At 42.5% G+C, this 27,455-nt stretch overlaps 2 protein-coding genes and 1 pseudogene across 6 annotated transcripts in view; 2 read left to right on the plus strand and 1 right to left on the minus strand.

Annotated features, from left to right (window-relative positions):
- Window positions 1–659: 659 nt before the first annotated feature.
- On the plus strand, window positions 660–17,003 carry DSN1 (DSN1 component of MIS12 kinetochore complex). Of its 2 annotated transcripts, XM_080814485.1 has the most exons (11): window positions 660–990; window positions 2,395–2,443; window positions 2,674–3,000; window positions 5,512–5,585; window positions 6,245–6,317; window positions 9,960–10,047; window positions 11,684–11,743; window positions 12,148–12,222; window positions 14,221–14,368; window positions 15,457–15,544; window positions 16,129–17,003. In XM_080814485.1, the coding sequence occupies exons 2-11, from the start codon at window positions 2,410–2,412 to the stop codon at window positions 16,230–16,232; spliced, it is 1,071 nt and encodes a 356-aa protein (XP_080670611.1). In that variant the 5' UTR covers window positions 660–990; window positions 2,395–2,409; the 3' UTR covers window positions 16,233–17,003. The 2 variants fall into 2 exon arrangements, with proteins under 2 accessions (XP_080670611.1, XP_080670612.1); XM_080814486.1 differs by lacking the exon at window positions 2,674–3,000 and having other exon boundaries at window positions 674–990; window positions 16,129–17,002.
- On the minus strand, window positions 8,502–8,791 carry LOC308349842 (small ribosomal subunit protein eS27-like; annotated as a pseudogene). Its single transcript has one exon. The product of its transcript is annotated as a small ribosomal subunit protein eS27-like (transcript).
- A 2,846-nt stretch (window positions 17,004–19,849) lies between the features above and the next one.
- Window positions 19,850–27,455, plus strand: part of NDRG3 (NDRG family member 3) — a 75,225-nt gene continuing 67,619 nt past the window's right edge. For all 3 annotated transcript variants that reach the window (XM_080813064.1, XM_080813068.1, XM_080813065.1), the window contains exon 1: window positions 19,850–19,923. The gene's annotated coding sequence lies outside the window, so the exon portion shown is untranslated. The remainder of the gene's footprint in view (window positions 19,924–27,455) is intronic.

Consider the following 27,455-nt stretch of genomic DNA (forward strand, 5'->3'; position numbering starts at 1 on the left):
GGGAGAATTTTTAGAAAAAAAAGCTGGAATGGGCTTCCCAGGCAGAGGGGACGGCTTGGACAAAGAAGCAGAGGGAGGAAGCAACAAGGATTGGCAGAGGAGCTGCAAGCAGTTTGGGGAGGGGGTGGCCTGCAATAAGGCTGCACAGGAGAGTTCTTGAACTTTGTCAGTATTAAACGGGTCACAGGAAATAAAAGTGCTAGAGCAGGAGTGGGATAGAATAAAACAAACTGAGTACAGAGCTCCACTCTGCTCTGGGAGAGACACGGCCCACGTTTTTGCAGTTAACAATATAAAGGGAGGATGGAGACCATGGTCTAACCACGGAGGAGACCATCAGATGCCCCGTGACCCACTGTATTCATTTGGCAAGTACCTCTCTGGGCCTACACCTCCCCCTGCCCCATCTTCAATGGGCTCTAAGCGCGTGCAGCGTAAACGACAGGACGAGGTAAGAGTCCGTAGGAGGGGACCCCGCGGGCGTGGCGTAGCTGGGGAAATAATTTTCGCGGCCGAGTCTTAACCAGTAAGGACTTGGACAAGAGGGAAGGGGCGGGAGGGAGGCAAGAGCTTTGAACACCAGTTACGCATGCGCATCGAAGGCGGGCGGCATCCTGCGCATGCGTGCACGGACCCGGCAGGCTGCCAACTGCGCAGGCGCCCTTGGTTGGCGGGACTTTCAGAAGGTGCGGCAGCCTTGGGGTCGCAGGTAGCTGACCGCGCCCCAGGCCGGAGAGGAGCGGCGGCAGTGGTACAGGACGTCGAAGCTCGACCCTTGACCGCGAAGAGTGATTTGCATGCTCGTATCTCCGGGACGGAGGCTGCGGGCTGGCCAGGCGTCGTCCGGAAGTTGCAGACCTCTCCGTGGACGCCGTTCGGCTTATCCTAGTACCAGCTCCTTGGCATCGGACCTCTCCGCCCAGCCCAGACCGGTCGCCGCCCCCCAGACAGAGGGGACCGAGGGACTCAGGGCGCTGCGGCCTCCTCCAGGTGAGAGGAATCCCAAAGGCAGGCTGCGCTTCTCGCTCGGGGCCTGTGCAGAACGGTGTTTGAGGGCTGGGGGTGGATCACAGGCCTGGGTTCGAATTCCACCTGGGTCCCCGCACCCCGGAATTGCCCCCAGTGGGCCGAGCTTTTGCTCCTCTGAACAGTTCCCCTATCTGTACGGAGGAATAATGCTAGTATTTCCAGAGCCGTGGAAAGGATTCTGTGGGATAATGAGATAATGATGTAAATAAAACGCCTGCGTACATACATACACAGATCGTGGCATATAGTAAGCGCTTAGCAAGCAGCTTAACAAATGACATTTGTTGTTATTATCCAAGCTTGAATCTGTAATACAGCCCTGATTGTGGGGCTCTAGATCCTTGACCTCCCCACCCTTGTTCTGTTACTTTTCCCATTCTGTCCCTCCCTGTATATTCATTTCTCTTTAATTAGAGTCCCTCCCCCTCAAATAGATTTCTGCTGGGAGGGAGGGATAAGCCTTGAATATGCAAAGATGCCTCGGTCATGTCCTTCCTTGCTTTCTTCCAGTCAGTTGTCTGTGACAGCCACTAGGAATACAAATACAGTCTGGCTGGGGAGACACACCTTAACACACTTTACAGTGCTAGGAAGGCCGGGGTGGAACAACCAACTTTGCCTAGAGAAGTGGTTGGAAAGCTTCGCATTTAAGCTAGGTTGGGAAGGCTGAATAAGTCTTACAGGCAGGGTGTGTGTAGAGATTCAAGAGTGGTGCAGGGAATGGGGGTGGCAGGAGAGAGCCGGGATGAGTAGGTTAGGACTAGTTAATGAAAGGTGTTGAATATACTGGAAGAATCTCTGCTGCTGTCTAAAGAAAGGATTGGAGAGGAGCAGTACTGGATGGAGTACTAGTGGAGAGGCTGTAAGATTATTCTGGGGAGGGGGAGGCAGGTGGTGGAAGTTCTGAGATCTGAACTAAACTGAGAACTGGAAGTGAAGAAAAGCTTTCCAGAGACTGCTGGAGGTAGGATGGACAGTACTTTGGAAGTGGAGATTAAACATAAGAAGGATGATGTGATTTTTCTAGTTTGGAAGACCATGTAGATCATAATGCCATTTAGAATATGAGAGACTCGTTAAATAATTGGGAAATAAAGGAGGGTGTGTGTTAAGCAAGACATGAGTATTTCTGATGATGACTTCTGTAGAGATTCATTACAAGAGGTGATGATAGTCTGATAGTCTCTGGAGGAGGTGGATGCGGTGGGACTAGGCTGGGCCTTGTCAGGTAGGTAGTATTTCATGGGGCAGAGATGAGCTGGTTGGAAAGGCTGGACAACACAAAGTCTCTTTTGGGGTAGTAAAACCCCAGCAAGACTGAGGCTGAGATGTGAGGAACAGATCACCTTGTTTTCCTATTTTCAGGGTTCTTCATCCAGGATGACTGCAGTAATTAGATCAGAGACGACAGAAGGTAAGTACTGTAGTAAAATGGAGGCCCTCTGGCCTTGGGTTCAGTTTTCTGAGCTATTCACAAATGCTTTCTTGGCTCCTGGTGGATTTGGAATTCCATATTCACATATTTACAGAGATGCTTCCTCACTGCTTCCATGATCTGGGGCATACATTTTCTTTTTCCACCTTTTTGCTCAGATGCATTGTTGTGGTGGGTTTGATTTTGTATTCTGACTTTTTCATAACAAGTGCTAGAAGAGGAACCAGTGACATCTAAGACTCATGATCATCCACTGGAGTCGGATCCCATCCCTACGGAAGTGTGTAGCAAATCACCTGCCTCCCTGGAGATGACTCAAGGCGTTTCAGAGGAAAGAATTCACCTTGGCTGTAGCCCTAAAATGGGGGGAAGTTGTGATTTTGGCCAGGAGGAAGGACTTCAGTCCAGGTCCCTTCATTTGTCCCCCCAAGAACAATCTCCTGATCGTCAAGACAAGAGTCAATCTTGGCGGCGAGCAAGTATGAAGGAAATGAGCCGGCGGAAGTCACTGCCTGCCTTTCATCAGGGCATCACAGGTGGGATGCTGTGTACGTAAGACAGGAGTTCCAGCTCAGATAAGAGGCAGTGAGGTATGGCAGAAAGAATGGAGGATTGACTTGGCTCTGGTACTTGTTTGTGACTGAGCAAATCATGTCACCCCTGTCAACCTCAGTTTCCTCATCCGTAAGGGAGATCCTGAGTACTAATGTCAAACACCTAGTAAGTGTTCCATACGATTGCTATCTATGTTAGTAGCTGCCTGTTGTAACCTCCACCATGAACAGAAATCCTAGTTTGTAATTGTTCAACACTCACCTCTGCTAGGAGGAGAGGCATTAAAGGTTTCTTCTTATGGGTTTCTGTTATTTCCTAAAGTGAAACAGAGGTGGGTGTGTTGCTACCTGATTATAGGCTTTATAACTGAAAATATCTCAGAGGGAGGATGCGTGTAAGAATATCTTGGTGAAAACTAAGTTTTTAAACATGCCGTATTTGAATGGGATTTGTGTGAATTTACAACAATAATTACATCTCAGTAAGCATTGAAGTACAAGATTGAATGTGGAAAGTCCAGCACATTTCTGGAAGAACTTACTAGTTATATAACCTTGAGCAGACTACTTAAGCTCCTTTGCCTTAACAGTCCTTATCAGGAAATGGGATGAAATGATACCTATTTTACAGGTCTGTGTGAGAATTAAGTGAATTGATATATAACACAGTTCTTGGCTTATAGTAAGTAAATAACTGCAATGTTAAGGTATTGTGGTTACTTTAAAGATATTAGCTCATTTCCAGATGGCCTGATGTCTAGAAGGAAATCTGGCTAAAAATAGCCATTTAGCATATTGCTGCCACAATTGTGCTCATGCACTTCACTCTGTAGATGTGCCAAGAAAATAACAGCAGTTTCCTAAGATTACCCCTACCTTTATCTCTGTTCCAGGGCTTGTGGACCTAAAATTCTGTATAACAGAAAATCACTGATGTAATAAGATTGGTTTTCTCTTCGTTATTCCTGGCCATTTGCCAGGTTTCTTTGGTTATAGGCAGAAGGTATCCTGTTTTTCTGTACTAACAGCAATGAGAAGTAATTAGGAGGCAAAAAAAACCTAAAAACACAGCCAGCTGAAGCTGGAGGACAAAAATATATGTATCTCAAATTTTCTTTGCTGTATAATAATTGATGTTTTTAGAGGGACACAATTGAAAAAAAACCAGTATCTACATCTTGTAGTCATTTGAGGATTCAGTGGCATAATTATGTAAAATTCCCCACCAGTTCAGGGGGACTCACCATGTGACCTTGGACAAATTACCTATCATCCATCCTTTGTGCCTCAGTGTCCTACTTTGTAAAATGGAATTGATAAGGTACTGGCCTTCGGTTTTAATGAGGTGTGCATAACATTTAATGAAATGCTTTTTATATAGCAAATGTTCAACAAATTGCTATTAATGTTATTATAAGGTCATTATAGAGAAGCAACATGGCTCTTAGTGGGAAAATCCCCTTTTTTTGGTGGCAGACTTGGGATTGAATTCTGACTCCACCAATATCTGGCCTCCAGCTTCAGTTTTCCCATCTGTAAAATGGAGCTTATAATTTACAAGACAGTGTATTTAAAGCACACTGGAGTAGCATCTGGCTGACTTACTCCTTAGAGCATGTGACTTTTTAGTAAGATTTTATTTATTTATTTCAAAGAGAGAGAGACAGAAACAGAGCATGAGCCGGGGCGGGGGGGGAGGAAGAGGGAGAAGCAGACCCTCGGCTGGGCAGGGAGCCCTGCGTGGGGCTCCATCCCAGGACCCTGAGATCCTGACCTGAGCCGAAAGCAGGTGTTTAACTGACTGAACCACCCAGGGCGCCCCAAGCATGCGACTCTTGATCTCAGGGTCTCAGGGTCCTAAGCTCAAGCCCCACCTTGGGCATGGAGCCTACTCAAAAAACAAACAAACAAAAAACCCTGCAGTGCCTGTCATAAAGATACTCAAATGTTCCCACCTTCTTTCCTTAAATGCTGAAAATAAAACATCAAAAACAAGTTAAGTGATTTTTTTTTAAGTTACATTATTTTTATTATTATTATTTTTTAAGGACTTAATTATTTATTTGAAAGAGAGAGCTCACATGTGAGCCTCGGCAGAGGCAGAGAAACTCAAGCGGACTTTCGGCTGAGCGGGAAGTAGGTTGCAGGGCTTGATCTCACTACTCTGAGATCCTGACCTGAGCCAAAATCAAGAGCTGAACACTCAACCAACTGAGCCATCCAGGCGCCCCCTAACAGACAAGATTTTAATGTAATCAATAAAAGGTTCATAATAACTTTTTAAAGTTAGTATATTAAACTGGTAAATTTCATTTTTTGGTGATTTGAAAAAAAATTAGATATACTTTTTATGAATTCTCCTTTTAAATAGAAAATGCTGCCTAGGATTTCTTGCCTGGAGTTAGACCCCATCAAGAGGGAGGGCAATTTTTAGTTTTTTTACTTTACTGTGTTAGTACCTAGCTCCTTACATGTGGTGATATTTTATGTTAGAGCTCAGCAGATCCATCAGTGGCAACTTAACAGAAAGCAAACGGCTTGTCGCTCTCCTGCTTTCCAGTTTCCAGGTAAGATTCTTGGGATTGAGAAATGCTTTCTTTTTCTTCTTCTTTTTTTCTCTCTTTTTCTTTTTCCTTTTTTAAACTGTTACTGTGACAGCTCCAAAGAGAGATCAGTATTGTGTGATATATCAATTAAGATTAAAAGAAGTTTCTTTCTAGGTGGGATTCATTTAAAAGCCATATTTAATCCCAGCAGTAGCTGATTTTTCTCTCTGGACTAGGCCTTCTACCAGTCCCACTGGTGCTACTGCTGCTGCTAACTAAGCACCTGAGAGTCAGAGATGTCCTCAGTCTAGTATGTTTTGCCCATTGGCAGCAAATGATGGGAATTTAAAGTGGGTGAAGGTCAGTATCTAAGTTAAAGCAGACATTTGAGGTCTGACTATATACTGATTGAGAATTATATGGCTAACTGGCGATTACAGCAGTTTAGAGAAGTCATTTGTGTTACTTAAATGACCATGTTTCTCTGAACCAAAAATCAAAATATATAGTCTGAGCAAAGAGATTTTTCCTGATGTACTTATTTGTTTATATGAAAAATCTTAGGTATAAAAATTAAATCATGTTTACTTTCACATTGATTAAACATCATGAAATATGTGAACTCAAGACTGGCCTGGAAAATCTTGGTGGTTGTACTGAAAATGCTTTCCTTTATTTAGTTCTCTGTTCAGAAACTTGAACCTTTCCTAAAGGACACTGAGGGCTTCAGTCTTGAAAGTTTTAGAGCCAAAGGTAAGTTGCTAAGAATAGATGAGCAAGCTTTGGCCTTTGGCTTTACTGAAGCCCCACTTTGAGGACCCCCGTTTTTAGGAGCTGCTGCCTCACAAAACCAGCCCCCCCTTTATATCTTAGAATTATGTTTAAAGAAGTAAGAATGTATGCTTATGACATTCAGAAAGTAGAAAAGTGAAAAGTAAGCCTGCCTCCCACCCCAAGCCAGTCCGACTCCTCTCTGCCGATTCCACCACAGCCACCAGCTTCCTGTGGATTATTATAGAGATCTTACTGCATTTCCAACATTTTTACATGCATACCAAATGAACATATACTCTCTGCACTGTTCTTTACTATATCTTTTTTTAAGATGTATTTAATTTTATTATTTTTTAATTCTTTTTTTTTAAGATTTTATTTATTTATTAGACAGAAATCACAAGTAGGCAGAGAGGCAGGCAGAGAGAGAGGGGGAAGCAGGCTCCCTGCCGAGCAGAGAGCCCGATGTGGGGCTCGATCCCAGGACCCTGAGATCATGACCTGAGCCGAAGGCAGAGGCTTAACCCACTGAGCCACCCAGGTGCCCTATTTATTAATTTTAGAGAGGGTAGGAGGGAGGGAGTGGGGGGAGGGGCAAAGGATAAGGGAGAGAGAAACTCAAGCGGACTCCGTGCTGAGTGGGATACCTGATGTGGGACTCCATCTCATGACCGTGAGATCATGACCTGAGCTGAAGCCAAGAGTCAGACATTCAGCTGAGTGTGTCACACAGGCGCCCCTTGTTTTATTTATTTATTTGATTGTTTGAGAGTGAGCAAGAGAGAGAGCATGAGCGGTAGTTAGAGGCAGAGGGAAGAGGAGAAGCAGACTCTCCTGCTGAGCAGGGAGCCTGACTTGGGGCTCAATCCCAGGACCCTGGGATCATGACCTGAGCCAGGGGCAGATTCTTAACTAATTGAGCCACCCAGGCGCTCCTTGTCTTTTTTTTTTTTTTTTTTTAAACCAATTTGTCTTGCACATGTTCCATATTGCACATATAGAACTGTCTTGAGACATTTTAGTAGCCATATGATATTTCATTTTATAAATGTTCCATATGTGATTTAACCAGTTCTTTCCTGATGGGCTTTTAGGGTTGTTTCCAGTATTTTGCTATTATAATAAATAGGGTAGTGAATACCTTTTTACACAAGCCTTTTGTCATATATACAAGTAAAAATAAGATAAATTTCTAGAATTTGAATTACATAGATCAAATGAAATGAGAGAAATTACCAGATTGCTTTCCAGCAAGGTTGTATCAGTGGCACCTGGGTGGCTCAGTGGGTTAAGCCTCTGCCTTCGGCTCAGGTCATGATCTCAGGGTCCTGGGATGGAGCCCCACATCGGGCTCTCTGCTCGGCAGGGAGCCTGCTTCCCCCCTCTCTCTCTGCCTGCCTCTCTGCCTACTTGTGATCTCTCTCTGTTAAATAAATAAATAAAATCTTTAAAAAAAAAAAAAGGTTGTATCAGTTTATTCTCTTACCAGCAATATATGCAAGTACCTGCTTTTTCATGCTCAACAGTTTTAGCAAACAATTTAGATTTTTTACTATTTGATAGGTGATAAAAAGTATCTTCCAGTTTTAATCTGTTCCATTTTCTTTCTTTTTTTTTTTTTTTAAAGATTTTATTTATTTATTTGACAGAGATCACAAGTAGGCAGAGAGGCAGGCAGAGAGAGAGGAGGAAGCAGGCTCCCCGCTGAGCAGAGAGCCTGATGTGGGGCTCGATCCCAGGACCCTGAGACCATGACCTGAGCAGAAGGCAGAGGCTTTAACCCACTGAGCCACCCAGGCACCCCTCCATTTTCTTTCAAAGAGGATAAGCACTTTTTCATATTTTTTAGAACCACTTGTACTTCATTTTCTGTGTATGTTTTTATCCTTAGTTCATTTTTTTTTTAAAGATTTTATTTATTTATTTAACAGAGACATACACAGGGAGAGAAAGAACACAAGCAGGGGGAGTGGGAGAAACAGGCTTCCAGCAGAGCAGGGAGCCCGATGGGGGGCTTGATCCCAGGACTCTGGGATCATGACCCATACCAAAGGCAGACGCTTAACGACTGAGCCACCCAGGCACCCCTGTTCATTTTTTTTTTTTTTAATCCAAAATGTGTTGATTGCAATAGTTTTCCCCTCATCTTGATTCAGGATGCTTTTAGCGCTGCTTCTGTCTGAAGGAGCATCCTTCTGTTAAGCCTTGCTTTTCCCATAGGCTGGCAAAGGACAGTGGCACAGCCAACACACAAAACTAGTGTTTGTGCATGGCTAAAAACGGTGCGATTTTGTAGCATCCTGGGCACTTCACATCCATGAAGTAGGAGTTAGGGCTCTGTGCCAGGAACTTCTTGTGCTTCCTTTTCTCTTCCGGGATGGGTGGAGGAGGTTCTTGGAGAGGGGATGTTCTTGTGAGGAGGTCGGCACTGCTGGAAAGGCTCCTTTTCTCATTTTTGAAAATTGGGATTTTGGCTTTTTTTACATCAGTTTGTAGGAACTCTTTATACATTAGGGAAATTAGCTGTTCCTCTGTGATATAAATTACAAATATTCTTAGGAGTCCGTTTTTAACTTTCTAGGAGGTAGCTTTTACAGTGTAACTACATAATCATCCAGGCTCAGAAATATTTAATGTTACCCACTTAAAAGACATGGAAAATAGGGGCGTCTGGGTGGCTCAGTGGGTTAAGCGTCTGCCTTCGGCTCAGGTCATGATCTCTAGGTCCTGGGATTGAGCCCCACATCAGGCTCCCTGCTCAGTGGGGAGTCTGCTTCCCCCCTCTCTCTGCCTTCCTCTCCGCCTACTTGTGATCTCTGTCTGTCAGATAAATAAATAAAATCTTAAAAAAAAAAAAAAGACACAGGGACGTCTGGGTGACTCAGTGGGTTAAGGCCTCTGCCTTCGGCTCAAGTCATGATCTCAGGGTCCTGGGATCGAGCCCCACATCGAGCTCTCTGCTCAGCAGGGAGTCTGCTTCCTCCTCTCTCTCTGTTTGCATCTCTGCCTACTTATGATCTCTGTCAAATAAATAAATAAAATCTTTAAAAAAAAAAAGACATGAAAATATATGAACTCAGACTCTTGTTTATCTCGGTGTTAGAACATCACCATAATTAAAATAGATAGGATAGCTGTTCAACATCTGCTTTCCCCTCTGCATTTCTCACCAGAGTGCAATTGCAGATCCTTCCAAGTCAAAGCAGAGACCTGTTTTTACCTTATGCCCATAATTCTTTATTCTCCTTTAACATTTTTCATTACACCCCTGCCTATTGCCTGATTTCTGTAATATGTTCTCCCTTTCAGTGCCAGCAGTTGAAATTTCTTGAGTGAAATGTCAGTACATGTATAACTTATAACTAGTTTTCACCAGTCAAGTATAAAAAACACTATCATAAATGTCATAAAGAGGAGTTGTCTTCCATTTTATCTAAACCTACTCAAGAAAAAAGATAAAATCTCTCCCCATATTTATACTACTACTTTGAATGGGTAAGAGGGCCAGTTCGTAACAGGGGACCCTAGAGCTGAGACCACCTTGAGTATATGTTTGTCAGCAGCTTGCTGTGAAAATTCATATTCTTTTTATTTTATAATATGTTTTTTTTCCCCCGCTAGCATCTTCTCTTTCTGAAGAATTGAAACATTTTGCAGAGAGCCTGGAAAGTAATGGAACTCTACAAAAATGTTTTGAAGATTCAGAAGGGTATGTGCCGTTCCCCTTCTGTCCTAAATTATAACTTAATTACGACTTTTCATTATAATTTGTTGTTTATTCACTCAAACATTATCCAGCATCTTCTACACACCAGGCTCTTCTAAATGCTAGAGATAAAATGATAAATAAGTCAAGCGAGGTCTTTCTTATGTATTTTAACAGGAGAGACAAACAAATACATAGAAAAAAAGGATTTCAGGTAGTGATGATCTAAGAAGTTAGTTACTGTGGTAGTGACTTGTTAGAGTGGGCAACTCTAGTTAGTGTTCAGAGAAGATCTGTAAGACTGGAGTGGTGGGAAGGAACCAGCCGTGGAAAGATGAGAGGGAAAGCATTGTTCAAAGCTTTGCTAGAAATGCAAGTTGGTGATAAACTTATGTTCTTCAGGAAGAATATTAGAAGTTTTTAAATCCCGGTCTCTAACTGGTAGTTCCTCTATGGGGGCAGGGCCTAACTCTCTAGTTCCTGCCTTGCAACAAATCGTGTCACTTGGGCCTACCTTATAAAACTTTTTAGTTTTATTTATAATGGCAAATATTTCACAAATGTCTACTTTCCCACAGATTGTTAGAATTACAATTGCTATCTAGGAAATGAAAAATATGTTGGCTCGACATAGTATCTCTTTTGATGCAGTGTATTTTAGCTACCAGCTTCTGCATCTCAGCCAGAGATGATAGAGGCTGTGTGTCACAGGCCTTGGTAGAGAAAAATGAAAAGTGGAACAACTAACTTGTTTTTACCGGGTAGAGTACCAAGTACATCTGCAGAATATTGGCATTTTCAGTGCCTGCTTCTTTTCCATTAGCATTAGTCACCCAACTGAGTTGAGCCATTGGTGTAAGTAAACATAATCCCTCTCCACTGATAGTGTCATTTTGATTGGGAGAAAAGATTGTCGTATACAAAAGTATTGTTGGGCCTTAAAAGATGACTCAAAAATGATGTGAACAAGGGCACCTGGGCAGCTCAGTCAGTTGAGCATACAACTCTTGGATTCCACTCAGGACCTGATCTCATGACTTGTGAGATCAAGCCCTGAGTTGGGCTCCATCCTCAGAGGGAGTCTGCTTGAATATTCTCTCTCGGTCCCTTCCTCCGCTCACGCTTTTTTCTCTCTTTCTCTCAAATAAATAAATCTTAAAAAAAAAAATGGTGTGAACAAAATTTTGGAGGTGGGAAATTCCAGATGTTTGAGTGTCAGACTGAGTGAGATTATATGGGGCAGAATAGGTAGAAAAGAAAGGCAACAATTAGTATCAAAATTAATGAGCTGGTTGGAGCCAAAACAGGCTAAAGTGCCAGGTTAAAGAGTTTTGACTTTTATTTTGAATGTAGTCAAGAGTCACAGAATTTTAGGCAAGGAAAATAAAATTAAGGAATATTTTAGGGAAAGGTAATCTGGCTAAAGGTGAATTGGAATCAATGAGAGAAATAAAAAATAAAGAGACTACCAAGAAAACTGTTACCTAGTGCAAAAATGAGATAGAGGCCAAGAATGAATATTTGTTGAAAGATGAATTCTGAACATTTTATACTGCCATTAAAATTATATAAGGCATCTTACTAAAGCAAGTGCCCTTGAAACATTTATGTTGATCTTACAATCCTATCTGTATTCCAGAAAAGCATCAGATTTGTCTCTGGAAACATCAGTGGCTGAGATGAAGGAATACATAACAAAGTAAGTGAAAATGAGTGATCCTTTGTTAGAAAATCTAAATTTATCTGGGGAAAATAACTAGGTCTGGAAAAAATGAATAGTAAATATCCCATTCAGAGTCTCAATATTAGTGTGTCAACACTAGAATTTAGAAAGCTGCATATTGGGATCTTGTGGGCTCTACTCATCGCCAGTTTCATAGAGTGGACTTGAGGGAATAAGGATGTTAATTTGATTTTAAGAACTCGTGTTCAATTTGATTAAATTAATATCCTCTGAATTAGTCGAGCTTTCTAATCCTTGAATGACCTTTTTACTCACATCTTAGAGCCAGAGTAGACACCTAATGTACTTATTGATGCCCTGAATGATTCAGAATGAGATGATCGAAAAGTAACTGATAATTTTTTTTCCTGATTCTATAGATTTTCTTTAGAACGTCAGTCTTGGGATCAGCTCTTGCAGCACTACCAGAAGGAGGCTGAAGATATCATATCCAGGTTAGATTCATGATTGGAAATAGGAAGCTATCTTTTACCTTGTGGAATTTGATTTTCTTTTTAAAGATTTTTTATTTACATATTTTACAGAGAGAGAGCAGTGAGAGGGAGAGCATAAGCAGAGGGGGTGGGAGAGGGAGAAGCAAGCTTCCTGCTGAGCAGGGAGCTCGATGTGGGGCTTGATCCCAGGACCCTGGGATCATGACCTGAGCCAAAGTCAGATGTCGAAGGACTGAGCCACCCAGGTGCCCTGGAATTTGATTTGAATCGATTTCAGTTCTGTTAGCATAAATTGAAAGATGAGTCCTTTCTCATGGGCCAAATAACTCATCGAAGCTCTTTAAATGTGTATTAACACTCTAGGACTATAAATGGAGAGTTGGGGGAAGGGGACTAAGAATGGGTGTCTCTATTTTCAGTCAACAGAATTGCTTCTGTTCAGTGTCCTTGGCTGCTGTTCCATATCTTCGGGGCGACACACTCATCTCTGCCCTGTACCAGGGCACCTAGGGTTGGGCTAAAATCTTGGTCATGGCATGTCAGTTTGCACGTGGCCTTCAAGCTGCAGGTATGTGAGAGAACCCTGGCCAGGTCCTTCGTAGAAGTGCAAAGACATGAAAGGATAGGGTGTACAGGAGAAAGAGGATCTTTGGGTCCCAAAGACTTAAGAAAATGGGAAAGTGCTAGACTTTGATTTAGTTGGCCATGTAAGCCAGTGATTTTAAACTTATTTTTCCCCAACAGAATCTCAGCTGGAAACCCAAATATAGAATGTTACCTAAAGCCCTAACTGCAAAAGTAGCAGTAGAGAGGTGCTTTCAGGAACATGGTCTGAAAATTTCTGCAGTCCAGGCACTGATGGTTATCAGTTACTTTATTTGCCCCTTACATGGTCCTTTTATGAAGTTAGGTTAAGTATAAGATGATAGTTTCAGAATAAAAACTTTTGATGTGGCGTAGTTTACTGGTTAGGAGGAATGTGTCTGGAAGCAGATTGTCTCTGTTCAAATACTAATTACTGCTTCATTTTGTGACTTTGGGCAAGCTACTTTATCGCTAAGCTTGAAATTCCTCTTGAAAACGGGGATAATATTAGTATCTATCTCATTGGGTTATTGTGAATGTTAAATAAGGTGAAATGGAATGTGTTTAGCAGGGTCTGGCAGTCAGGAAATTGTAGGAGTGGCTGTTGTTAAAGAGTCCTCGGTTTTCACGAACTCTCCATTTTTAGTTATTTCAGATAATTGAGGTGGCCCAGCATTTTTCTTAAGAAGAGATCATAGACATGGATTTCAGGAAAGCAAGCTTTGGCTTTTCTATACCTCATGTGTAGTCCTTTTTGTAAATGGACCTTACTGTTAGGTGGAATCAACTGATGTGAAGGTTCTAGCATTTCCTGGAGTCCAGTGGTATAAAGATGTTAACACTGGCATAATCATTTCAGAACCCTCTTATTAATAAGATAGCCTACACCTATAGTAGAGCAGAAGAATGTTGGTTCTGGTTAAGAAAGCCTTATTAGAGACTTTTTCCCCTAGGTTGTCTTACATATCTTCCCCCAAAAAATGATTATAAAAATTCCTTGAGGGGCACCTGGGTGGCTCAGTCTGTTAAGCTTCTGCCTTTATCTCAGGTCATGATCTCAGGGTCCTGGGATTGAGCCCTGCTCAGTGGGGAGTCTGCTTCTCCTTCTCCCTCTCTCCTCTGCTTGTGCTCTCTTTCTCACATAAGTAAATAATTTTAAAAACCTTGAAAAAAAAATTCCTTGCGGGGTGCCTCGGTGGCTCAGTGGGTTAAGCCTCTACCTTCAGCTCAGATCATGATCTCAGGGTCCTGAGATCAAGCCCTGCATCGGGCTCTCTGCTTGACAGGAAGCCTGCTTCCCACCCTCTTCCCGCCCCCGCCTGCCTCTTTGCCTACTTGTGTTCTCTCTCTGTCAAATAAAAAAATAAAATCTTTAAAAGAAAAAAAATTCCTTGCTTTTTTTTTTTCCTCCAGAGGATCAGCTGAAAACAAAGTTACTGAAGTTGAAGTGGAACCTGCAACATATCTTGGATCTTCCCAGAGTGAAGTCCTTAAAACAAAGCCTGACTACCAAAAGATATTGCAGAACCAGAACAAAGTCTTTGATTATATGGAGTTGGTGGTGAGTGGGCTCATGTTAATTTGGTTATTTAGCTTTGCTATGTTGTCCTTGGAAATTAAGAGACCTGGAGAATATGTGTAATGAGATAAGTATATTCAGCTCTACCTTGGGGAAACATGGAGAAACAATAAAAAAAATAAATATGTGGTGATAAAAGCTAATAAAACAGGGTAAAGTAGATAGTGTACAGGAAGGACAGCAAGTTTCTGTATAGAGCAATTGTTGATGGTCCTTCTAAGGAGCATTTTTTTTTTTTAAGATTTTATTTATTCATTTGACAGAGCACAAGCAAGGGGAGCTGTAGGCAGAGGGAGAGGGAAAAGCAGGCTCCCCAGGGGCAGGGAGCCCAATGAAAGGTTTGATCCCAGGACCCTGGGATTACGACCCGAGCTGAAGGCAGATCCTTAACTGATTGAGCCACCCAGGTGCCCCTCTACGGTGCCATTTTAACAGAGACTTGAAAGAAATGAAGTGAGCCATGAGGACATTTGGGAGAATATTATCATATCACTCCCAAATATTGACAGGAAGCAGATGCACTTGATAAAGGCTAATTGAAGGTGTGATATATAAAGTATGGGTATTGAGGAAACCACAAGGATTGATGAAGTAACCTGGGACTTAGAGGCAGCTGAACTCTTACTATCCCTGGGCCTGAAGGACGGAGGGGAGGAACAGTCACTGTGGTACCAGAGGAAGAAAGTCATATAGTGGGCTGCTTTGAGAGAGCCATGACCTTCAGTTGAGAGAACTAACTCAAGACAACCCTTTCAGCAAGCCTGCATAAAAATACCCTGGATTCATTAAGCTCACTCCCACTTGGGCTCCCTCTTGGCTATACCTGCCCGGACACCCAAGGACATGGAATCCTGTTTGAGGTTACGCATGGCAGCCTCCCAGAGCATAGAGCAACATGGGGAAGTGCAGAGTGTGAATCTGGAGGAGCAAACACAATGTGTGGCACAAGCGTTCCAGGTTAAAAAGATAGCAGAGGCAAAGCTCCTGAGTTGGAGCTTGCCTGTCCTTTTTTTGAGGAACAACAAGGAAACCACAGACCCTTACAGCTCACAGCTGTCTTTCATGTGCAGATGGACGAGCTGCAAGGCTCAATGAAGCAGCTGCATGCTTTTATGGATGAAAGTACCCAGTGTCTCCAGAAGGTGTCAGTACAGCTCGGTGAGTGTGTGTCTTCCGGGGACTAGAGCTTGCACTATTTTATATACGCACTATTTTATATACGATAGCTCTTCAGATACAAACTGACCTCCAAAGCATAGGGTCTTGGAGAATAAAGCGTGTGTGAGAAGATTTCTTTTTCTCCCCTCACAATAATTATTATGCTGTGGGTACTCAAAGTTAATGGGAAATTTCTAGTTGTGAATTCCACAAAAACACAGTAGACTGAAAATGAAATCCCCACAAACCGTGTTGTTTTAGTAAATCTAAGCTTTTAAATACCCATTGCCATTTTCCTTTTCATTCCTCAAGGATTCACTAAGTGACACTGACATTACTTCCCTGTTGCTTTTCCTTGGCCTCCTCCAGCCCTAAATTATTTGCTATATATACCTTCATTTTCTCATTACATTGTATTATGGTTGCGGTTGCAGCTGGCTTTCCTGCCAGACTGCCATCTCCTTGAGGACAGAGACTCTCTCGTCACTCTAATGCCCTTCAGTGTCTGACACAGTGTCCATACAAGTTTTCAATAAATGTTATTTTGAATTCAATTGAAATTTAATTCTGTCTTTCCTCTGCAGGGAAGAGAAGCACACAACAATTAGATCCCTCACCAGCTCGAAAACTCCTTAAGCTTCAGCTCCGGAACCCGCCTACCACACATTGCTCTAGGTCTTGTCAGTGACTTCGTGTAGTTTTCCTGCACAAGGTGCTCCAGAGGAGAGAAATCGGAAGAGTGCCCGAGCACGTGGCAACTGCATGGCAGTCTGAGCTGGTGATAGCTGCCCTGTTGCCTTTGAGGATAATTGGCTGAACGTAGACCCCTGCAGTTTGTTTTTTGTTGTTTTTGTTTTTTCAAAAAGTGACAGAATTTATGCATCTGTAAGAGTGTAGCATAGATACTTTTTCCAAGAATGTGCACAATGCTTGCAACTTCTATAGTGAAATGACCTTGAGAACTAGTAGCCCATTCTTTTAAATATCCTTCATGGTCAGCAATCTTCATCTTGTGAAGATGTTCTTTTAGGTTTTGAAACAATCCAAAGCCATTTAGGACCAAATCCAGGGAAACATTTTAGGGGTCAGGTTGGCTTCTGGTAGTAAAGGAATGGGACTGATTTTCTAGTGTGGCCCTGAAGGTGATTTTTGGTAGAGGAATTTCGAGTTTTGTTTGCATCATGTGGATAAATGTGTATCACTTTACATGATGTCCGAATTGAAGGAAATACATACTCATTCTCTATCCTGTTGTCTACAGTGTGCGTTAGGTTTTAATGTTGAGTTGATATAAAAAAAAATATTGAGTTAATATCCTAAATCCTGGGTTCATGGCAGGAAGGGCTAAGTACTGTTTCATTGTTCTCTATTTTTAATAATTTGCACTATAAAATTGCATATTATTAAATGCTTTCTTTGTCTTTGTGTATACTTTGAGCATATAAAAAAAATTTTTTTTAAAGATTTGATTTATTTGTTTGACACAAAGATCACAAGTAGGCAGAGAGGCAGGCAGAGAGAGAGGAAGGGAAGCAGGCTCTGTGCTTAACAGAGAGCCCGATGCAGGGCTCAATCCCAGGACCCCGGGATCATGACCTGAGCTGAAGGCAGAGGCTTTAACCCACTGAGCCACCCAGGCACCCCTATAAAAAATTTTTTTAAGACAGTGTTGGCTTAGCAGAAAATAACATTCTTTGCCAAGATGCTGAAGTGAACAGTAGTGTGGAAATATGCCTCAGCATTAACTACCAGGAAAATACCAACTAATTTATTGTTAATATTTGTTATTCTCTGATCCTCCTAATACCTAATACCCAGTCATAATCTTAAGTCTTAAACCTTGGTCTAAGTACCAATTAGTGAAAGGTGATATCTCCTTCCTTTGACCTACATTCCTTTCTTTCTCTCTTTTTTCTTTTCTTTTCTTTCTTTCTTTTTTTTTTTTAAGAGATTTTATTTATTTGACAGAGGGAGAAACAATGAAGCTTGATCCCAGGACCCCAAGATGATGACCTGACCCGAAGTCAGATGCTTAGCTGACTGAACCACCCAGGCACACACACACCCCGTATTCCTTTTTTTTTTTTTTCTTTTCCTTTTCATTTATTTACAGAGCCCCTGCTATATGCCATGCACAGTTCTAAAAACTGGGAAGAGATGGGCGCCTGGGTAGCTCAGTGGGTTAAAGCCTCTGCGTTCGGCTCAGGTCATGATCCCAGGGTCCTGGGATCGGTCCCGCATCAGGCTCTGCCCAGTAGGAGGCCTGCTTCCCTCTCTCTCTCTCTCTCTCTGCCTCTCTGCCTACTTGTGATCTCTATCAAATAAATAAATAAAATCTTTAAAAAATAAAAAATAAATACTGGGGAGAGAGCAAAGAACGAAAACAGACATGGGAGTTGGTCATAGTGTCTGGAACTTAGGCATGTGACCTATGTGTTAAAAGCCTAAATGCCACTTACTGTCACTGAGAAAAAGTTACTTAACCTCTTATCTGTAAGATTGGGAGAAAGAAGAAACCTGTATCACAGGGATGCTATAAGTCAGATTAAATAGTATACCTTTAGAACAGTGGTAACAATGTGCTGGAAGGGCAAAAGCTTGAACAACTGGGTGGATTAATAGAGCAGCTAACCGGATAGGAAAGCTAGTAGCTCAATCTGAGATTGAGTCCAAATGGGGAATTCAACTAGACCATTGAATATAGAGGTGGAAAACTGGGTAGAAACATTTGGACTAGAGAGAAAATTTGGAAGTAACTGATATGTAGCTATTGAAGCCTTGAGAATGGATAATATTGTTAAGGCTAGAACAGGAAGGGAAACTTTGTACAGCCCCAAGGAAAGTTGGGGCTTTTAAGCATCAGAGTAGTGTTAATTGCCTACTGTTTCAGAAGCAGAGTAGTACAATGGGAAGAGCACACCGTTTGAAGTGAATCTTTATCTGTTTTGCTCAAATTTACTCATCTATAAAGTGGGGATAGATGACACCTCTCCCAGGTGATTGTACCTTCCCTCATTTTATTTCATTGTATTGCATTTTTTGTTTGTAAGAATTTATTCAAACTCAAGCATAAAAAGTGTGTTTTTGTCTGCATCTTCAACAGCCAAGTAAGATAGAGCATATTAAAATAGTAACATTTATAAGCTCTAAGGATTTTACATGCATACAGACCACAACTTAGGTAGCTTGTATTTTATTGTCTTTGTAGATGAAGAACTCAAGCACGCGGAGGCTTAATAATCTAATCAAGGACAGAGAGTAGAACCAATTTGACACTCAGTAAATGTTAGCAGATAAACAAATCATATTTAAAAAGTCTGGGGTGCCTGGGTGGCTCAGTGGGTTAAAGCCTCTGCCTTCGGCTCAGGTCATGATCTCAGGGTCCTGGAATCGAGCCCCACATGGGGCTCTCTGCTCAGCGGGGAGCCTGCTTCCCTTTCTCTCTCTCTGCCTGCCTCTCTGCCTACTTGTGATCTCTCTCTGTCAAATAAAATCTTTAAAAAAAAAAAAAAAAGCCTGCTCAATTAACTTAGTTTCCCCTCTTCCCAAGTTTCTTTCAGGAATTGTGCTTGACGAGTAACATTATTATAGACAGTCACTGTCCTCGACATGTTTGGTAACATTCCTAATATTTGTCTTAATTTAGTTGAGACTATGACTATTGATTTTTAGTCAATGAGATTTACCAAAAAGCTCTTTCAGGGAGGGAATTATGTCCGGTATATTTTGGTGTTATATCTTTGGGTCATTAAGCTTAATGTGTGTAATCATTCTTAAAACAAAAACACACCAAAACTCCATTTCTCTTGTGGCACCCAAAGAAAGGAGATGGTGTGGCTGGCAGTTGTAACAGAGGTGACAGAATGGAGGACCGGGAATTAGGAGCCCTGAATCTTGGATTCTAATTCTTCAATTAACTGTGCTCATTCCCCCAAAATTTGGTAAGCGTCTTCCACAAGCCAAGCACTGTGCTACGCTATATGCTTTCAGGTACATCTCTGGGTCCACGTTAAAGGAAGATGACTTCCTTTCCTTGCAAGGTTCGTAAGAGCTTCATTAGGGATGTGATTTGGCGGAAGGGGAGGAGGCGGGCCAGAGGCTGCACTCAACGCCCCGCCCTCCCAGCAGCTTTAGTTTCAGGTTCTCCCGGGAGACTCCGCAACATGAAAAACTACACCCAAGATGGCGTCGCCGGTCCTTCCCAGTTCAACCACCATCTTCTCGGTAGTTCTTGAGGGGGTAGGCACAACTCGCCTGCGCGGCCCCGGCATCCTCAGCGCGCCTGCGCGGCCGCAGAGCCTTCCCCGCCCCTCTCACAGCCGCCGTCGCTGCCGCTGCTGCTGCCGCTGCTGCACTGCTGGCGGTTGCCTGCGCTTCAGGTGAGTGAGCGCCTGAGCCCGGCCCGCTGGAGACGCGCGGCGCTGCCTGCGGGGGCGTCGCTCCCCGTGCTTTCTCCTTCCGCGCCTCATCTCCGCGGCGCGCGGGGGCCCGTGGCTCGCGCTGCCAGCTTCCTCCGGGTACCCCGGCGCCCTCCGCTCTCCCCGCTGGCGGGACCTGGGTCAGCCCGGCCTCCCTCAGCCTTTAACCGCGCCCGGGCTTCGTGGCCTCGCGACGAAGCTACCGATGACAGCGTACGGGCGGCAGGGGTCGAGCCTCCGGGCGCCCGGCCCCCTCGGTCTCAGGGACCCCCCTCAAGCGCGCCCGCCTTTCCCGCCCCTGCCGTGCAGGCGGTAGAGGTCGGTGGGCCTCGGGTTGGGCGTTCATCTACCCCGCCCGTCCCAAAGCCAGGGGGGCTTGAAAGGTGGGCCGGGAGCTCGCCTCGCACGCGTACGACGCCGGTGCAGCGGGAATGTCCTCGGGCTGGACCCCATGATGACCGTACGAGGGAGGGGCTTCCTAACCCCACTTTACAAATGAGGAAACTGAGGCACAGAGGTGAAGTGCCATGCCCAAGGTCACACACCTGATAGGGGCAAGGGCTAGCTCTTGAAGTCAGGGTCTCGGCTCTCAGGCCATTACAGTTGGAATTTGGTCTTGTACCTTTAAAAAATTTTGAAATACACTTGCGTCTCTGGAGTTGTTTTTGAAATACACTTGCATCTTTGGAGTTGCTTCTTCAACGTCATAAAAGTAGGCTGTGAAAACAATATCTTGTCGAAGTACAATTGAGGTGTTACTGAGATAATAATAGTAGTATGTTGAAGAGCTCACCTTCGTCCAACGCTTGCTGTGTGCCAGGGATATTAAACACTTTATGATGATTATCTCACTTTATACCTCAGCAATTCCCAATCCAGTGTGTCCCCCTTTTTCATGCAGCTCCCCCTCCTGCACCCCCCCCCCCATGGAAGCTGGCCTCCGTGTCACAGGTAGACAGACGAGAACCTCATGGCTGAGGAGGCAGGGGAGCTCTCCCCTGGTACCTCACTGGCAGAACAGGGATAAGCCTTGTCTGCCTGCATCCAAATTTTACCCCCAATCTGGTCCCCCAGAGGATATAATTAGTCTTCCTTTTCTGGCTGCCAGGAGAACAGGACTGGGCTAGCTGGGCTGGCTGGATCTGGAGGTGACAGAGCAAATTTGGTGAGCACTCACCTCATTCTGGGGCTTTTTGGCTCTGTTCCAACACTTGGCTTGAACATCTCAGTATTTAAGATAAAGTAACAAGAGAAAGAAGGCATTGACAGAGTGGTGGTGAATATAAGAAGCCTCCATGATTTAAAGCCCCAAAGGAACAGATGTAAAAATATGAGAATGTTTCTTCCCCAAAATAACTAGCTCAAGTTTTTTTTTTTCTCCCTTAGTAAATCTTCCTACATACTTCAAAGCTCCATTAAGTCACCACCTTTTCTGTGAAGCCTTCCTTGCTTGATTTTCCCAATTAAACACACAGACACAGTAGGGTAGAGGCTTTAGTCTTAGCCTCAGGACTATTAGCCCTTTGAGGTCAGGAATCATCTTTGCAGCCCCAAGTGCTTGGTTCATAGTAGGCCGTTGGTAAAGACTCTGTGAATTTCCACTGCTCCTTTTCATTACTCAGAGTGATGTTTTCCTGCTGCCCTTCTGTTCCTCCTTCTTGCCCTTCAAATTCTCTTTGCTATCCTTTCCTTTAGATTCAACTTCTGGTTGAATCTGACCCGTTACTGAGAGATCTCCATTGCACCCTGTTTCTGTAAATTTGCACATAAGGGTTTTGTATCAAGAAGCCTATTTATCCCTAGCAGTGGAGTTGGTATATGCCACTTAAGTGTACAGGGTAGTTTTTATTTGCATGTTGCAGTAAGGTAGCCTGAGGCTTATGGCGTTTTAGTCTATCCCTAGATACATGTGAGAATTTTTACGTTCTTTTGCCTTAAGTGGCTGGCTACCCCTGCTGCTATCAGGGTGATCGGAATTTTTTCCTTAAAACAATTCATATTATTTACAATGTTAAGTATTCAGAGGGCTTTTTGGGAGGCAGCAGACCTGTGTATAGGTTTTCTACCTAAATGAAGCTTTTTAAAGAGTTTTTCCAAGTAAATTCCTGCAAATACATTAAGCTGTTATTGTATATAAGGCATGGTATAAGATTTACAGTTGAATAAAATATGATTCTTGGTAAAAGACCTTACTAGCTAACTGGGAAACACACCGTATTTAGCTGTAACTCAAGTCGAGTCTAAAAAATTGGTATAATAACATTATAAGCAAGCAATATGACAGTATAATGGGATGTTTCATAAAATCATACACAGTTGAAGTTGAAAGGAAGCATCAAGTCATTGAGTCCATCTTTTTTTGCCTTCATGGACCCCATCCTGAGAAGTAAACTTGTCCAGGGTCACAGAACTGAGGATTACAACTTGAAATTCTAGACTTTTTATCCATTAATCAGTGAATTCATCTTTATGTTAACCAGCGATTCTATTAAAATTCCATTTATATGTTTAGAATGGGGGTGAGGAAGAGATAACAAAAATATGATTCATGTCTTTAAGGGGTTTTGTTGGAGAATAGTGAAGAACTGTTAATTGTAACTATAATTGTTAAGTTGTATGGTAGAGGAACTAGGTATGTCACAGGGGTCGGGGAGAGGCAAGAGGGGTCAGCATGAGCTGTGGTAGTGAGAGCACTATGGGAGGGAGTTAGGACTTTCTGGGCTTTGACAGATTGGTAGGGAAGAATGAAAAAGGACAAGGAAAGCATTTTGAAGTAGGGTGGTGAAACTGTGTATAAGAAAATAGTAAAAACAGAAACAAAAAACCCTGGGTTGACTAGGGTGACTGGACTGGATTAGAAGTGGTTCTCAGGGGCGCCTGGGGGGCTCCGTGGGTTAAGTCTCTGCTTTCGGCTCAGGTCATGATCTCGGGGTCCTGGGATTGAGCCCCGCATAGGGCTCTCTGCTCAGCAGAGAGCCTGCTTCCCACCCCTGCCTGCCTCTCTGCCTGCTTGTGATCTCTGTCAAATAAATAAATAAAATCTTAAAAAAAAAAAAATAGTGGTTCTCAACTCTTAGTGTGCATTAGAATCACCTAAAGAGTCAGGGGGTGTGTGACTGGCTCAGTCGGTAGAGCATACATCTCTTCATCTCTGGGTCATGAGTTCAAGCCACATTGGGCATAGTGCTTACTAAGCAATTAAAAAATAAAACCATAACCCCTGGGGATAAAAATACATTATATGTTTATTAAAATAAAAAAAAAAATAAAACCATATTGTGGGGGGGCTCCACTTCCATAGTTTCTAATTTAGTAGGTCCAGAGTGGGGCCTGGAAATTTGTATTTTTTTTTAAAGAGCATTTAGTTTTTAGCTTTTATCTTACTCTTTTTTTTTTTTAAGATTTTATTTATTTATTTGACACACAGAAATCACAAATAGGCAGAGAGGCAGGCAGAGAGAGAGAGGAGGAAGCAGGCTCCCCGCCGAGCGGGGAGCCCGATGTGGGGCTTGATCCCAGGACCCTGGGACCATGACCCGAGCTGAAGGCAGAGGCTTTAACCCACTAAGCCACCCAGGTGCCCTGGGAATTTGTATTTTTAACAAATTCTCAGATGATGATGCTTTTAATCCAGGGACAACACTGAAAACTTCAACTGGATTTGAAAGTTGAGAAGGTAGAGTCAGAAACTGTCAAATAATTTATTCCAAAAAAGTGTAATAGTGTGTGTTCTATACCAGGATAGAAGAGCTCTGGAAAGATACATTCCAAACTGTAATAGTAGTCACTTACGGAAGTAAGATTTAGGGGGTTGGAGAATTCACTTGTATTCTATACCTTTCAGATACTTTTGCATTGTGTATGCATTTTGCATACTTCTTTTGTATTTTAAAAAGGGAAGAAAAGAGTCCTTTTGAAGATATAAATATTTATGGATTTAAAAAGAGCTTGCTGAAGTAATCTAGTGTCATACAATAAACATTTTTAGACTGTATGCCAGATGCTACTAGGTTCTGGAAGTACAAACCCTTTGCTAAAGCTTGCAGTCCGGTCATGGAGATAGGCAGATAACAATTCTACAAAGTGTCATGTGAGCTTTGCAAGGACAGGGTCTAGTTTTATGCATGCCAGATGATAGGCATTTGGTAAATGATGAGTAAATGAGCAAATGCAGGCAGGAAGTGAAGAGAGAAAGAAAAAGAAAGGGCAAATGGAGATTTTGGAAGAAAAAAAATGACAAGACTGAACAGGGATGATAAAAGGAAAAGCTGTGTCAAGGACTTCCAAATCCAAATATTGGTAACATTTTGATTGGGTTTATTGCAGAACTGGGTGTCAAGTTGTCTATTCTCAAAGAGCTTTTTAAGTCAGGCCCCCCCCTCCTTTTTTTTTTTTTTAAGATTTTATTTATTTATTTGACAGACAGAGATCACAAGTAGGCAGAGAAGAGAGGCAGGCAGAGAGAGAGGAGGAAGCAGGAAGAGGAAGCAGAGAGCCCTATGCGGACCCAGGACCCTGGGATCATGTCCTGAGCCGAAGGCAAAGGCTTTAACACACTGAGCCACCCAGGCGCCTTCCCCCTCCCTTTTTAGGAGGGTGCTAATAGCACACAGAAACTTAAGCTAGATTGAGGGTATTTACCAGATTTCAGGGCTTTCTTTGGTAAATTAAAATTTTTATTTTTAATCACAATGCTAATTTTGTTGTATTTATAATATTTATCTACAGTTTTGCCATCAATTGTTCTTTTTTTTTTTTTAAGATTTTATTTATTTGTGGAGAGAGAGAGAGTACACACAAGCAGGCAGAGAGGCAGGCAGAGAGAGAGGAGGAAGCAGGCTCCATGCCGAGCAAGGAGCCCGATGCGGGACTCGATCCCAGGACCCCAGGATCATGACCTGAGCCGAAGGCAGCGGCTTAACCAACTGAGCCACCCAGGCATCCCCAATTGTTCTTTTATTAATGTGAAATTAACTAAGACATATGGAGACTGTCTAAAATGCAATGCAAAAATGGGTGGTATTGTATCTTCATCTTATTTCTTCAGTGAAGGGATGGTATAATTCTGTCGTGTTTTCCATAACGCCTCATAGAGTTTGACATATTATCAGTCCTAAATGAATATCCGTTGCTGATGGCTGAATGGGTTGTACTTCGGGGGAAATATGGCTCACTGCATTCTGAGGTGACTTCTGCATAAACACTAATTACATTACCAAACAAGCTGTGCTATTAAAATTGATAAAGAACATATGATATGGAGTAGGTGTTGTAATGTAATGTAATCCCCAGCTTTTTGTTTGACGCTTGTACTTTTTATCTTCCTCAGAGATTTAATATAGAAAATGAAAAATCATTTCCCAAGTAAAGGGGTGGCTTCTCCCAGGTTTTGGCTACATTTTTTGACTATAGCCCCTCACCACTTAAGAATGTCCACAGTCTAGTTTGAGTTTTCAGTTTATCAAGTATAAATTTCTGATACAGCCATTCTTTACACTCCATTTTATTACCCCTTATTTTATTTTTTGTTGTTACAGGTTTTGCAGTATCTTTTTAATGATAATGCTGTTTCAGGCCTGGGGGCCATAGTTATTGTGTTGTAGGATCTATGAGTTTGATAGCCTAAACTCTCATTAATGCGATAAATCAGGGTAAGGAAAATTGTATGGAGCTGTATGAAACTGTATGAGTTGCTTCCTATTTATACTGATATCTTAAGGTTAGAAGTCTTGTCAGCTTTTCATTTAATTGGTAATTGTCATATGGTAATCTTCCTAGAAATATTTGGTTTTTCAAAACAGACATAGTTGTTTATTAAAAATGATAGTTTTATCCTTACAGTGCTTGCACATTTTTAAGCCTGTACCTTCAACTTATGGATAAAAGTTGAATACTTTTGTAAATTATGAGGTTTTAGCTCAGAAGCCATTTTATGTGAAACAGTAATACTTGGCAGAGAAGAAGAGGGGAATCAGGCTTATTGTCTCTTTATTTCTGCAGTTGAGAAAACTCTGGAGACAGGGCCCCTCCTGCCATTTTTAAACTTTTGTAGATATCACTTCTTTTGAGTCTTTGTGTTGGGACATAGTTTTAACAGAGTGTTAATTAAAATATAACTCTGGGTGATTAGATCGGATAGGATAGATTGTTTTTCAGATACAGGCAGGTTGCAGTGTTCTCCTATTAAAGTAATAATGATCATAATCATAATACCTAAACATTGTATGGTGCTTCTTTTGTCATTAAGATCCTAGTAAACTCTGGTATCCAAACCTAAAAAAATAAGGAGAATTAATGATTAGCTGGCATCGAGTGGGAAAAGTTGGTTATAGAGGTCTGCCCAACCTCTAGATATGGGATGTTCAAGTTCAAATCTTTCTTCCAGGTTCAAATTCTAGCTACATGGCCTTCAGCATATTACAAAACTTCAAACCTCATTATCTTCATCTGTAAAGTGAGCAGAGATTATAGTACCTATCTTATAAATGGGTTGGGAAATAAAATGAAACAGTGAATGGATGAAGTATTTATCATGGTGTCTGGTTCAGTGTATTAGGTTAGTATGAGTATTGAGTTACCACATCTTATAGCTCTTGTTTGTCCTTTATTTCCACTCAGGCTGTCTTAAAGAACAAATTGTTTTCAGGGATTCTGTCTTAGAGCTGATGGGAATCCAGATCCCATCCCAAGAGCATGTACTAGAGCCTTGCCAGCAGTAGTTTTCCTGGTGTCCTGAGTTCCATCTTTCAAGAGTGGAAGACAGAGGGAGGTGCTTCTGCTTCTAGATTTACTTTAGTCTGACCACTGTGTTAGAGCTTCAGCTGGTTGGTGGGTGTCTGGGATTAGAAGAAGGCCCCTAGATGGGTGTTGCTTTGTTCTAGTAGTTATCTGTACCAGTACCCTGGAATGAATAGGATGATTATACAGCTCAGGCTCAGATTCCCAGCTTGGCAGTCTCAGCAAACCTCCTGTTTATCACCTGCTATCATGCCAGAATTTAGGAGTGACACACAACAGGAAGGTGGGCCTGTTGTAGGGGGTGCTGCTGTTTTCCTTTCCAAAAATGCAAGGTATACAGATGGCCCTTCCGGGGGCTAAGGACCAGCAGGGGTGTTTCTGTTAGAATGAAGGTCTATTAGCATGCTTTAGCGGCTGCCTTTGATCACTCCCTTTCCCCCCAACTTTTGCTTATGTGATAGCACCTCTGAGGGTATTTCTTCTGGTGGAGAGTAACCCAGACTCTATGTAGTAAAAAGGTTAGTGAGCTGTGTTTTAAAAAGTCATTGTTCTCCCATGGAGCTGGGTGGCTTGGCTTGTTTTTCTGGCTTTCTGGAGAGTCTCCTGAGACCCTTTCCTATCCTAAGGGCCCTCAGGAGACAGCAATGAAACCAACATCCATTACTCTAGACACTTAGGGGGGTGCTTAAGTCAGTAGTTTTATGCTTAGATTAATTTATGCTTTAACCCTGGCAAAACTTAAGAGCCAAGTCATC

Source organism: Martes martes, assembly GCF_963455335.1.
Source record: "Martes martes genome assembly, chromosome: 9".
In the NCBI taxonomy this organism is placed as follows: Eukaryota; Metazoa; Chordata; class Mammalia; order Carnivora; family Mustelidae; genus Martes; species Martes martes.